The sequence below is a fragment of the Lithobates pipiens genome, unplaced genomic scaffold (genome assembly GCF_037356315.1).
Source record: "Lithobates pipiens isolate NorthernLeopardFrog02 unplaced genomic scaffold, aLitPip1_a1.2 Scaffold_22, whole genome shotgun sequence".
In the NCBI taxonomy this organism is placed as follows: domain Eukaryota; kingdom Metazoa; phylum Chordata; class Amphibia; order Anura; family Ranidae; genus Lithobates; species Lithobates pipiens.
The window spans coordinates 260,071,633-260,084,578 of record NW_027507784.1 but is presented as its reverse complement, the minus strand read 5'-3'; the positions used below and the strand labels follow the sequence as shown (position 1 = coordinate 260,084,578).

General features: G+C 41.2%; 1 protein-coding gene across 1 annotated transcript in view; it reads right to left on the bottom strand.

The window, feature by feature from the left end:
- Positions 1–1,845: 1,845 nt before the first annotated feature.
- MOSMO (modulator of smoothened) overlaps positions 1,846–12,946 on the bottom strand; it is an 81,191-nt gene continuing 70,090 nt past the window's right edge. Inside the window, exon 3 of the mRNA XM_077448996.1 lies at positions 1,846–11,695. Coding sequence (XP_077305122.1) covers positions 11,511–11,695 — 185 coding nt within the window. The 3' untranslated portion in view covers positions 1,846–11,510. The remainder of the gene's footprint in view (positions 11,696–12,946) is intronic.

Genomic DNA, 12,946 nt, shown 5'->3' with positions numbered 1-12,946 from the left:
CCTTTAGAGAGAGTCAGAACAGGGATCTGGCCATGTAAACAGACATCCCCATTCTGTCAGGGATGTAGAGAGAGATCTGCTGTTCCTTTTGATTGGCAACAGCGATCTCTCAACTCCCTATCAGTACACTCCCTCCCAGTTATAAACACCTCCCTAGGGAACACTTAACCCCTTGATCACCCCTAGTGTTAACCCCTTCCCTGCCAGTGACATTTATACAGTAATTAGTGGCTATTTTTAGCACTGATATAATGTTAATGGTCCCAAAGTGGTGTCAAAAGTGTCCAATCTATACGCAGCAATCCCGCAAAAAATAATATAATAGAAATGCCATAAATATATACTTTATTTTGTAGACACTATACTGTCTACCAAAAATATACAGAAGAATACATATTGGCCTAAACTAATGAAGTTTTTTTTGGGATATTTATTATAGCAAAAAGTAAAAAAATTTTTTTCAAAATTGTCGTTTTTTGTTTATGGCGCAAAAAAGTTCAAACCGCCCTGGTGATAAAATACCACCAAAAGAAAACTATTTGTGGGGGAGAAAAGGATGTCAATTTTGTATGGGTACGTCATCACACGACCGCGCTATTGTGAGTTAAAGTGACAATAGCAAAAAATGGCCTGGTCATTAAGGGAGCAAATCCTTCCAGTCCTTAAGTGGTTACGGCTTTGAGTCGTAGATCTGGAAAAATTACACCTTTCAGCATTTTTCTCTGGACAGGCTCCATGACTAAGAATGTATTAACCGCTCCCCGACCGCCTCACGCAGATATACTGCGGCAGAAAGGCATGTACAGGCAGATTAACGTACCTGTACGTTGCCCTATAAGGGGTGGCTTGCGGGCGCTCCCGCTGGGAGCTCCGTGATCGTGGGTCCCGCGGACTCTATGTCCGTGGGCATACCCGCGATCGTCTCACGGTGAGATGCTAGTGTAAACAAGCATCTCCCCATTCTGCCTAATGACACTGTCACTGATCACCACTCCGTGTCACACACAGCCCCCCTCCTCCCCAGTCAGAATCAGTCCCTAGAACACACTTAACCCAATACAGCGCCACCTAGTGGTTAACCCCTTCACGGTAATCAATGCAATTTTTTAGCATTGATCGCTGTATTAATGCCAGTGGTTCCAAAAATGAGTCAAAATTGTCTGATATGTCTGACATAATGTCGCAGTCATGATAAAAATCACTGATCGCTGCCATTACTAGTAATAATAATAAAAAAAAATCTATAAAAATGCCATAAAACTAGCCCCTATTTTGTAGACGCTATAATTTTTGAGCAAACCAATCAATAAATGCTTATTGCGATTTTTTTTAACCAAAAATATGTAGAAGATTACGTATCGGCCTAAACTGAGAAAAAAAAATGTTATATAATATATTTTTTGGGGATATTATAGCAAAAAAGTAAAAAATTATGCGTTTTTTTCAGAATTGACGCTTTGTTTATAGTGCAAAAAATAAAAAAAACGGCAGAGTTGATCAAATACCACCAAAAGAAAGCCCGATTTGTGGGAAAAAAAGGACATCAATTTTGTTTAGGAGCCATGCCGCATGACTGTGCAATTTTCAGTTAAAGCAACGCAGTGCCGAATCGCAAAAAGTGTTCTGGTCAGGAAGGGGGTAAATTCTTCCGGGGGCTGAAGTGGTCAAAAGCTTGAGAAAGCCAGGTAGCTCACATTTTCAGTTCAGGAATGAAGCCCATATACTTCTCATGATAGGTGTCCATTCAGAGTATTAATTTGACCCATGGGAGTCACCCCCAACAGTGTAAACGCACACACTAATAAAGAGACACACAAACAACGAAATAAAGTGTTGGAAACCATATTTGTCATTTGAAGGATTTTTCCCATTTATACATATTTTTTCTGCAAATATCTCAGTATAGTCAGGTGACAATCAAATTGTATTTACAGAATGCAATGTCATGAAAAATTAAACAGGTGCAAGGGATGATGGGTAAAAGTAAAAAAAAAAAAAAAAAAAAGTAAAGAAAAAAAAAAAAAAGTCTCCCATGAAATAATTTAAGAATGTCCATTTGACTGATAATAAATTAGTCATAACAAGTAACACACATTACAGAACAAAGGTATTTACATCATCTTGACCTAGTAATGACATCTCCTGTAGCATACTTTTGTTTCAAAGTCTATAGCTGTGCTTGGAGTTATCGCTGGTAAAAATGCAGCTATATGTAGCAGATAAGCGCAGTAAATAGAAGATGAAAAAAAACACACCAAAAATGTGTGGGATTTGTACACACTTACACATGAATATGGTACCATAACCCTTTGTATGCTGCACAACAGTGACTACATTGTGAACTGCAATAAAATTATTTGGCGACTGCAAACTAGTTTTGGCGCTTCCCACTTGTTTGACAATTGTTTTTATCAAAATGTATGCAAAGGCAAAACTTTGATAAAGCGGGAAAGTGTTAGATCCTCTGCGAAGTTATTATTTCAGTCTGTGCCGCCCCACTTAGAAGTCGCCCCCAGATTTGCCCTGGCTTCACTGATAAAGTACATATAACATTTTAGCATCGTCATGAGAGTAATAGGGGAGGATAAATATTGTCCCTAATGGGGACAAACGTCCTTGTGACAACCGTCTAGGAGAGGGATTTTTTTTATTCTCACTTGCCGTTGTGTCTGAATATAGTAAGTAAAGGGAAATCGCACCAGCAGGATACAGAAAGCAAAAAATAACTTGGCAGGGGATTTAACCTGTCCCTACTCTATATAGAGAAGAAAAAAATGTTTTGGTTGTACATACACCTGAATCCTTTCGCTGCCAGAGGAGTTTATGCATTTTCCCCACACGTTTAAAAAATCGTTTAGGCCTAAAGATTACATAAATTCCCAAACGTTATATATTTTCTTAGAGAATAAAATAATGGTAGTGCCAATTTTTTTATGCCACTTGATATTACCGCAAAGATCTAGGAAACACAAAATTTCTGTAAAAAAAACACACTAAAGTGATTTATAGGGCAAAACATAAAACATTGGTAAATAATAAAAGACGAGGTTGCACCGAGTAGAGACCCAACATGTGAAACCTTACAAATTTGTGTGCGCTCGTGAAATGGCGCATACAAATTTTCTATAGGCGACTCTTCAAAGGCCCCCTATGGGTCATCAGTTTAGTGTTATGGAGGAGGTATTGTGCTAGTATTGCTCTCACTCTGGTGTGCACAGAAATATGTAACGTGTATCGCAATCTGCATTTTCAAGCATAGGCGCCTTTGAATCATGCTTTCGGATGCTTGGATGTAATTTTTTTTTGCAAAAAAATAAAATAAAAAATACAAATGATTTTTTTTTTTCATCACATAGGGGTCAGTTTTTCACACCAACGGATTGTGTGAAACCCCCCCCTGCTGTCAGGTCCATACAACATACAGACCTGGCAGCAAAATGGTTAAACCCCAATCAATCTAAAACAGTGTTCATCTTGGATGGAATTGAGAAAGGTTAGAGTCTTGGTCAAGTTTTTTTTTTTGCGGTCTGTCTTATTTTCTTAACCAATGATGTACGTTAAATACATGATGACAGTCTGGGACATTAAAAGACATGAAAATGCTACTGCCGGCCAACATGACGTGGGGGTGGCCGCGTGCCGACTATGTAGCCATCTAGCTCTCGCAGACGGGTTATCATTAGCACAGAAAACAAGGAGAGATACAAGGAAACAAACCGCAATAATTATCTGACAAAAACTGCAGCACTTCTCTCAAAAAAGGAAATTAAAAAAAATTGCCTACAGTGGGGCTTTAAAAAGAACATGGGGTGACACACAAGTGTTGTCATAGCAGACATGTTTTTAATTAAAGACCAACAAAGCTTTCACTTTAGATCAACTACTATTATTTAAGGTCATTCACAACAAAAGGAGAAAGCTGCTGAATGTAAAGCTCTAAGTCTCACTCAGGAGGAGGTGTGCTGGACCTCTGCAGAGAGATCCTGCTTCCATAAGAAAGCAAGTGTCTCTCTCTGCAGCTGCTGACAGAGGCTGGCCTTTTCTATGCTTTAAAGTGTAACTCCACTTTTGTTGAGAAAAAAACAAACATTCCCCTCTGGGATTATGTGCAGTGCAAGGATTTTAACAAACTTTGTTGCGGAGTCCTACCTTTTGTTTTTCTCGAGAAATAGCTGTTTGTGTCCATGTGCAAATTAAATTTGTATATAAGTGGTTTCATAATTAATAATAAGCTGCTGCCCCGTCCAGGGTTACAAGGAAAGTGACAGGGTCTGCATCCCTCTAGACTTGCTTTCACTTTGGGAGTATCTCACCAAAGATGACATTTTTGTTGCTGGGGATGGCAAAAATCGGATGTGCATCTAAGTGCAGACTTTTGGGAAAACCAGCGAGCCAATCACACAAGAAGGAAATTACATTTCTGGGGGGGCTTTCTGTACACATTCTGGTAGCCACCTCCAGGTAGCCATATTAAAATGCATTTTTTTAGAAAATGACAGTGCTGCAGATTGAAAAGGAAAGGTAATTTTTAGTAAAATTCCATTACAAGATGGCTTGTGTTGCAATTTTATACTCTATATTATTTTTTTTCCATCACGAAAGTGGAGTTCCCCCTTTAGTGAAAAAGTGTAAAAGCTCATCATACACATCTATGGTGCGGGAATGTGGGTGTTTTACTGTAATGCACGTTAGGCCAGTTGCACACGTACATCATAAATGTATTGATGTTTAGTCCCGTTTCACACTGGTGCAATGCGGGAAGCACTGCTATTACTGTGCGGGTTCCCACATCGCACATCGACTTCTGTGAACCATTGGGGGCATCAATTGAATGTTAATGACACCCTCAAATTAGTTTGCAGTGCAAAATATTAAATGGTACAGGAATCGGATCAAATGGGTGCGGACCAAAATAGGGCCCTGTACCATTTGGTGCGAATGCGATTTCAGCGATACAGTTTGCAAGGCTGAATTTGCATCACACAGACATCGCACGTGATGTACGCATCAATGTAGTGTGAATCACATGCGATATCTATGATTGCACCAGTGTGAACCCAGCCCGACTCTGGAACTTGTTGACAGGCAGTCTGAGAAAAAAATCTGTAAAGACCTGAGAAATGTTGAGTATAGACAAGTAAAATCCTTCTTCATTGCCAATATTGTATGTACCGTATATACTCGAGTATAGGCCGACCCGAATATAAGCCGAGGCCCCCAATTTACCACAAAAAAACTGGGAAACTTATTGACTCGTGTATAAGCCGAGGGTGAGACATCCCTGTGTCCATCCCTGTGTCCCGTCCATCCCTGTGTCAATTCCTGTGTCCCGTCCGTCCCTGTGTCCCGTCCGTCCCTGCCTACCTGTGCCAATCTGAAGCCTCTGTGTGCCATGCTCTCCTCGTCTGACAGACGGCGGCCATTCCTCTGTTCAAAAGCCGCGCCTCCCTGTCTGTGATAGGCGGAACACTCAATTTCACAGCAGTCAGTGTTCCGCCTATCACGGACATCCTCTCATCCTCGTCTGTAGTATGAGAATGAGCGGATGTCCGTGATAGGCGGAACACTGACTGCTGGGAAATTGAGTGAATTGGCTTTTGAATAGTAGAATGGCCGCCGTCTGTCTGCTCGACATGCTGATCGGGCAGGCAGACGGCGATGACTCAAGTATAAGTCGAGGGGGGCACTTTCAGCCTCAAAAAAGAGGCTGAAAATCTCGGCTTATACTCGAGTATATACGGTAATATACTCATTTATACGTAAAAACATGCTTATAGACGAGTAAACACATGTATGAGTCATTTACTGCACTCAAATGAAAAAAATTATAATTTTTGTTTAACTATTCTGCACTCAACTTTATTACTGATCTTTACTTAACTGTGTGCAATCTCCAATTCGGATCAGTAAAAATAAACCTCAGCATTACTCCCATGTGCAAGAGCCCTTGTGTGTGTTGATGTGTTGCAGTGCCATCCATTCTGAATGGCACCCCAATGCACAAAGGCCAACAAACATGCATTGCAGTTCACTGCTTGGTGTTGAAATTTGTGGCACATCTGATTTGTTGGGATGACTTGGTGCATTGGCAGTCCATCGATTTCAATGGGCTACCTAATTGCAAGTGTATTGATGCACTGCAAATGTACACTATATTACCAAGAGTATTGGGACGCCTGCCTTTACATGCACATGAACTTTAATGGCATCTTAGTCCGTAGGGTTGAGGTTGGGGTTGAGGTGTGCCGGCCAGTCAAATTCCTCCAAGTCTTTATGGACCTGGTTTGTGCACTGGTGAGCAGTCATGTTGGAACAGGAAAAGACCATCCCCAAACTGTTCCCACAAAGTTGGGAGCATGAACTTGTCCAATATCTCTATAAGCCCTTGTACACACAGGCGGAGATTCCAACGGAATGTGTCCTATCGGACCGTTTTGTCGGATAATCCGTCTGTGTGTGGTATGCATCGGACTGTTTCCGTCGGACCCAATTTTCCAACTTGTTGGAAATATTTTCCGACAAACTGGTCTGATCGGACATACTCCGATCATGTGTAGAGAATTTTGATCGGACAAAGTGCCACGCATGCTCAGATCAAATTCCTACACCAAAGCTATTGGCTACTAGCGTGAACGTAGTCCCGTCGTAACGAAATAACGTCATCACGTTCTGAACGATCGGATTTTCTGACAACTTGGTCCGACCGTGTGTATGCAACAGTTTCGGACACAATCCGTCAGACAAAATCCAACGGATTTGGTTGGCAGAATGTCCGACCGTGTGTACAAGAGCTAAGAGTGCCCTTCACTGGAACCAAGCCCAACCCCTGAAAAACAACACCACACCATAATCCCTCCTCCACTAAATTTTTTGGACCAGTGCACAAAGCAAGGTATAAAGACATTGATTAGCGAGTTTGGGGTGGAGGAACTTGACTGGTCTGCACCCCAAATCTACAGAACATATTTGGGATAAATTATAGCGAAGACTGCGAGCCAGGCCTGCTCGTCCAACATCAGTGCCTGACCTCACAAACGTGCTTCTGGAAGAATGGTCAAACATTCCCATAGACACATTCCTAAACCTTGTGGACAGCCTTCCCAGAAGAGTTGAACCTGTTATAGCTGCAAAGGGTGGGCCAACTCAATATTGAACCCTATGGACTAAGACTAGGATGCCATTAAAGTTCATGTGCGTACAAAGGCAGGTGTTGGTGTTCCAATACTTTTGGTAATATACTGTAAATGGGCCTTAGGACTTTGAACAATTTTGCTTTTAATACACCTGGAATGTGTTTAGTTAATTTAAACTCAAAAATTCAGTTGCACTTTCAAGGGGTCATCCTGATTTCACTACTTTATAAATCCCTAAACTAGAAAATTTATGAGGACAAAACTAGCTTCACGCTTTTACTAGGAAAGCAAATTACTTATTGCTGAAGCCAAAGCTGGAATGAAATTCCTGTAGACTACACCTCTAAAAACAAGTCTGCAATGTCAGATTTATTATTGTTGCCCCTACTTACTACCTATGAAAAGGTACTTGTCTCTAAAACAAAATGGATTTGGATATATAGTGAAGGCATCTAGAAGGCCCTGCACGTAGCATCAGCAGTAGCTTTCAAGATACTACCACTACAGAGGAATGCAAGATCATTCTTGTAAACACTGCAGAGCTTGATGACCCTCATGTTTCTACTGGTCCGTCACTATAATGGGCTGCCTCACTGGCCGATTGTACTGCTCAGGAGACAGGAAGGGGCAGGCAAACTTTAGCACCAGGAAGTGCTGGAGCTTTGCCAGCCAGCTGAGTCTGGTATTTAGCACTTCCAGTTGCCTGCACACACATGCAGTAATTTTTCTTTGTTCTAGGGCAGCCTTTCTCAACCTTTTCAACACAGAGGAACCCTTGAAATAGTTCTCCATTCTCTGGGAACCCCTGCTAGAAATTAGAAATCTACATCTCTTGATACATTAGTGTGATGGTCAATGGGAAGAATGGTCCTTACACCCGTGGTCATTGGGAGGAATTATCTCCTTACAGATGGCTAAAAAGATCAATGGTGTCGGTAGGAACTTATCCGAGAGGCAGAAATGGCTCAATGCCGAAGGAACCCCTAGCATCCTCTGGAGGAACCCTGGTTGAGAATCACTGTTCTGGGGACTCAACAGTGCAACCTATCATGCGAGGGGCTGCCATTGCTTGTCTCTGAAGAATGCCTGCCTGACCTGCAAGAGATCAAAGAAAAAGACAGAAATTCTCTAATCTATGCTAGTTTCAGTGACTTAGAAAATATTACAGCCAGGCAATTAGCTTCCTCAGAAAGAGTCAGCAACAACAGCCTTTGTATCTATATCATGGCAAATTACCTTTAAAGTGCAAGTTCGTCTTCAGCAAGATTTTGCTAAACTTCCCCTACGCAATTTCATATCTCCCAAATAGTATATACCAGCACTCCCTCCCGTTTTAAATGGTGCATGTCCTTCCATTGCACATGTAGCTGTTGAGGGAATTTCCATAAGAACCACTGGCCCCTTGATGCCCCTCCATCCTGACATTTGTAGGATGGGCTGGACATTAAAATTGTGCCTCCCCTAGCGGCTGCTCCGGGCCATTCAAACTGCGTACAGCTGAGCCCAGTAGTATCCGCTAAAACCGTTCAAACTGCACACATGCACAATGCACTTTTCCTCCTTCTCTAGTTGAGTGCTGAATTGTGAACCCCCAACACCTGCATGCATAGTGGGGGGACCTGCACTATTTAACTGCTTACCGACACACATCTATGTACTGCTGGGTGGCGGCTCCAACAAGCAAATTCATGTACCTGTAAGATCTCCACTTCCAGGTTTGCAGCTCTCGCTGTAATTGGACACAGTGGGAGCCAATCAGCGGGTCCATTAAGACCCGCCGATTGGTCCCCAACAGTGGCAGAATGGCGGTCTGCCTATGTAAACAAGTTCTGTGACAAGGGAAGACAGAGATCTTGTGTTTCTGCCGAGTAGGAACACAGATCTCTGTCTTCTCACAGTACAAGCGCACCCCCCCCCCCAGTTAAATAGCACTCCCTAGGTACACATTTAACACTTTGATCGCCCGGGTGTTAACCCCTTCCCTGCTAGTGTCATTAGTACTGTGACAGTGTTCTTTTTTTTTAGCACTAATCACTGTATTGGTGTCACTGGTCCCCATAAGTGTCACTTAATGTCTGATTTGGCTGACACAATCCCGCTATAAGTCGCTGATCGCCATCATTAATAGAAAAAAAAAACACGTATTTCATAAAAATATCCCATAGTTTGTAGACGCTAAAAAATTTGGGGGGAAACCAATCAATATACGCTTATTGGGATTTTTTTTTTTACCAAAAACATGCAGCCTAAGGAGATGAAGAAATTTTATTTTTTTACATCTTTTTTATTGGGTGTGTTTTATAGCAGAAAGTAAAACATTTTTTATTTTTTCAAAAATGGTGAGTTTTTTTTTTGTTTCTAGCGCAAAAAATAACCACCGAAATAAAGCTCTATTTAAGGGGGAAAAGGGACATCAATTTTATTTGGGTACAGCGTTGCATGACCGCGCATTTGTCAATTAAAATAACGCAGTGTTGTTTCGCAAATAACGGCCTGGTTGTGAAGGGGGTAAACCTTCCGGAGCTGAAGTGGTTAAAAGAGTGGTACACTGGTATGTACTATAATGGGAATATGAGATTTTTAGAAAAACTTGTACTTTCAAGATACAACCATCACTTTTTCTAGAGATGAACATCTTTTACTGATCTATTTTGCTGAGCTGATCAAACAGGCATTGCAAGCATGAGGGAAAACCCTTCATCTACAAGCAGCAAATCACACACAGACCAGCAAAATGCCAAAAACAGTAACTCCAATTTGTTGCTCGGTTTGTGAATGCTTATAATGCACATCCAGCATTAAAAAGGTGCTCTCGGGAATCCCTTTTATAAAATTCTGAACGCAAGAAACTCAGAAATGAGACAAGCACATTTCTGCATAGATCCAGATCAAAAAATAAATAAAAAAATTAAATTGCAGATTTACCTATTGCTAGCTCACAGTGTGGTCACTGCAGTATAAGTGTGTACAAACTCCCACTTCTTAAAATCATGATTACCCATTTGAATGTCAAGGAAGTTCCAGTGCTTTGTTAGCCACTTCTGGTGCCTATCTGGACTAGTACAAATTGCTGTCAATTTCCTTTGACGATATGTTATGACGCAAAAAACTTGGAAAAAAAAATGCAAAAATGAGAAATGTCTGATTTTATACATATTTGAAAGAAAAGAAAAAGACAACATTTGAGGGCTGCTACGAAGTATGAGGTAAACTGAAGACTCTTCATTATGTAGTCTTCAAGAAAATGGCTTTAGTTAACTATCGGTTCCAGTTGGCGCACCACAGTGATTTTGCTAGCAAAGCTTTTAGCATTCTTTTCCCAGAACTGCCTAAATTTACACTGTATACTGCGTCAGCAAAAATATATATTTATATAAACGTAAATGAAGAGGTCATTTCCCCCCCACCCTTCCAGAATATTAGTGTTTTCTTCTAATTCCCAACAAAGAGTTTCAGTATTCCAGTACCTGTGTGCTTCTAAAAGGAATTAGACATTCCCTTTTTTTGCATTTTCAAAGCACCGCTCAAACTATTTTTTTCAAAATGATACCCACCCCCATTTTGGTACCAGGAAATATGAGGGCCAATGTGCTGCATATCCATCTACAGCTGGACAGTTGAGCCAAAAAGCACATAAAACTGGCCAGAGCAAAGCCGTTTAACAGAACCAAGCTTTCAGCCATAGGAAGTCTCAGGGGTTGAATAGACTGAGCTGTACGCTTCATAGTGTTGGGGACTCTCCGACTACCAAGTCTCTGTGTTGTTAATCCTCAAATGAATCATCTCTCTTAAGTGAGGCCAGCCCCACTTGGCTTTGAAATGCTTCTAGGTCATAGACAAAGTTCATAAATACTCTTGGTTTACTCTTCATTTCCTATTCTTGCAGACAACGAAAACAGGAGTTGGTTTACTCTTCATTTCCTATTCTTGCAGACAACGAAAACAGGAGTTGGTTTACTCTTCATTTCCTATTCTTGCAGACAACGAAAACAGGAGTTGGTTTACTCTTCATTTCCTATTCTTGCAGATGATGAAAACAGGAGTTGGGTACAGTAATAAAGGTCCGTTTTGCTTGTCAGTGTAAAGCGTTCTTCACGAGTCTACGTCACAGTGCAGACCTGACGGCATAAATATGCTCAGGAGATCAGTCTATGATATTTGTATTTGGTTGTGGAAAGAAAGGCTCTCCATTTGATCCAAAGTGCATAGTGAGAACAAGTTAAAGTCTATTATCGTCTCAGTTCTCTTGTCCCTTTTCAGGTGTTCTCCTGAGAAGGCAATGTCCTTGGAGGTTTCAAAGAACCCCTTCCCCACCTCCCCTCCCGACAAATATATAATGTTCATTGCAATAAAAAGTCTTGTGGATCCCCCTGTACATCAGCCAGGTAAACATACTTTGCCTGCAAATAGTAGTCCCACTATAGTAAAGAAAATGGATAAGACAAAAAGTACATAAGATGACCCAACTACGGTGTTGTTGGGAAGTTTGTAAGGTTGTCCACCAACTTCATTGATGTAAAATCCTATGGGGAATATTAATGCTGCCATACAGAAAAGGATCACTGTGGAGGGAAGAAAAACAAATTGGTTAACCACTTAAGGGACTAGCCTCATTTTGAGATGTTGGTGTTTACAAGTTTAAAAGTTTTTTTTTTCACTAGAAAATTATATACAACCCAAAAATATGATATATTGTTTTTTCTTTCTAACACCCTAGAGAATAAAATGGCAGTCATTGCAATACTTTTTTTCACACGGTATTTGCGCAGTGGTCTAAAAAAGTAAGACAACAGTAAAGTTAGCCCAATTATTTTTTATTTTGTGAAATATAATGTTACGCCAAGTAAATGGATACCCAACATGTCAAGCTTCAATATTGCTACCGCTCGTGGAATAGCGTCAAACTTTTACCCTTAAAAATCTCCATAGGTAACGTTTAAAAAAAAATCTACAGGTTGCATGTTTTGAGTTACAGAGGAGGTCTAGGGCTAGAATTATTGCATCACGCTCTAACGATTGCAGCGATTCACATGTGTGGTTTGACCACTGTTTTCATATGCAGGCGCTACTCACGTACCCGGCCACAGGAAAGGTTTTGATCGCCTCCGCCACTGCAGACGGCTCCGGTAAGCCGAGGGCACAGCAGAGTGGCGGGTGGCACCTCTCCCGCCGCCAATAACTGATCTTACGGCGAATCCGCCGCAGAGATCGTAAACATGACCGGCTCCTGAAGAGACGGATACCTCGGTTGTGGCAGAAGCTGCTGCCGTTCCCGAGATATCCATCTTCAAAGTGCCAATGTATATGTACAGGATTCGGTTGGAAAGTGGTTAAGAAGACGCAGAATGTTTAAATTCCAGCTGTACCAAAACATGCTACATTTTACAAGTCATTTAAAATGCACGTATGCCTCAGATCCCCAGATGACGCTTGCTATGAAGGAAGGGGCCCCACACATGACTTTATTCTGCAAGTCGGGCTGACCGTTTGGACCTGCTGGCAGTTTGTAAACACATGTTGTTTCATTCCTTGGAGATTGTAAGTGTAATTTAATTGTATTCAATTATAATACCATTATATAATGCTATTAAAATGAATTAGTGATATACTACACTATGTGGATCTCCCTATGTACTTCAATCTCCTCTATGGAGTCGAATTCGTAGAAGGAGTTAGTAGAGCTTATGTATTCTGGATCATGGTGTATGTGGCTGCTATGCAGCAAGGCGTTTAGTGATCTCCTTGTGGGATCAGAGCAGCTGGTAAGGAGCTCAATTAAACGCTTGTGGGGATTCTTTGGGGAGCACCTTTTA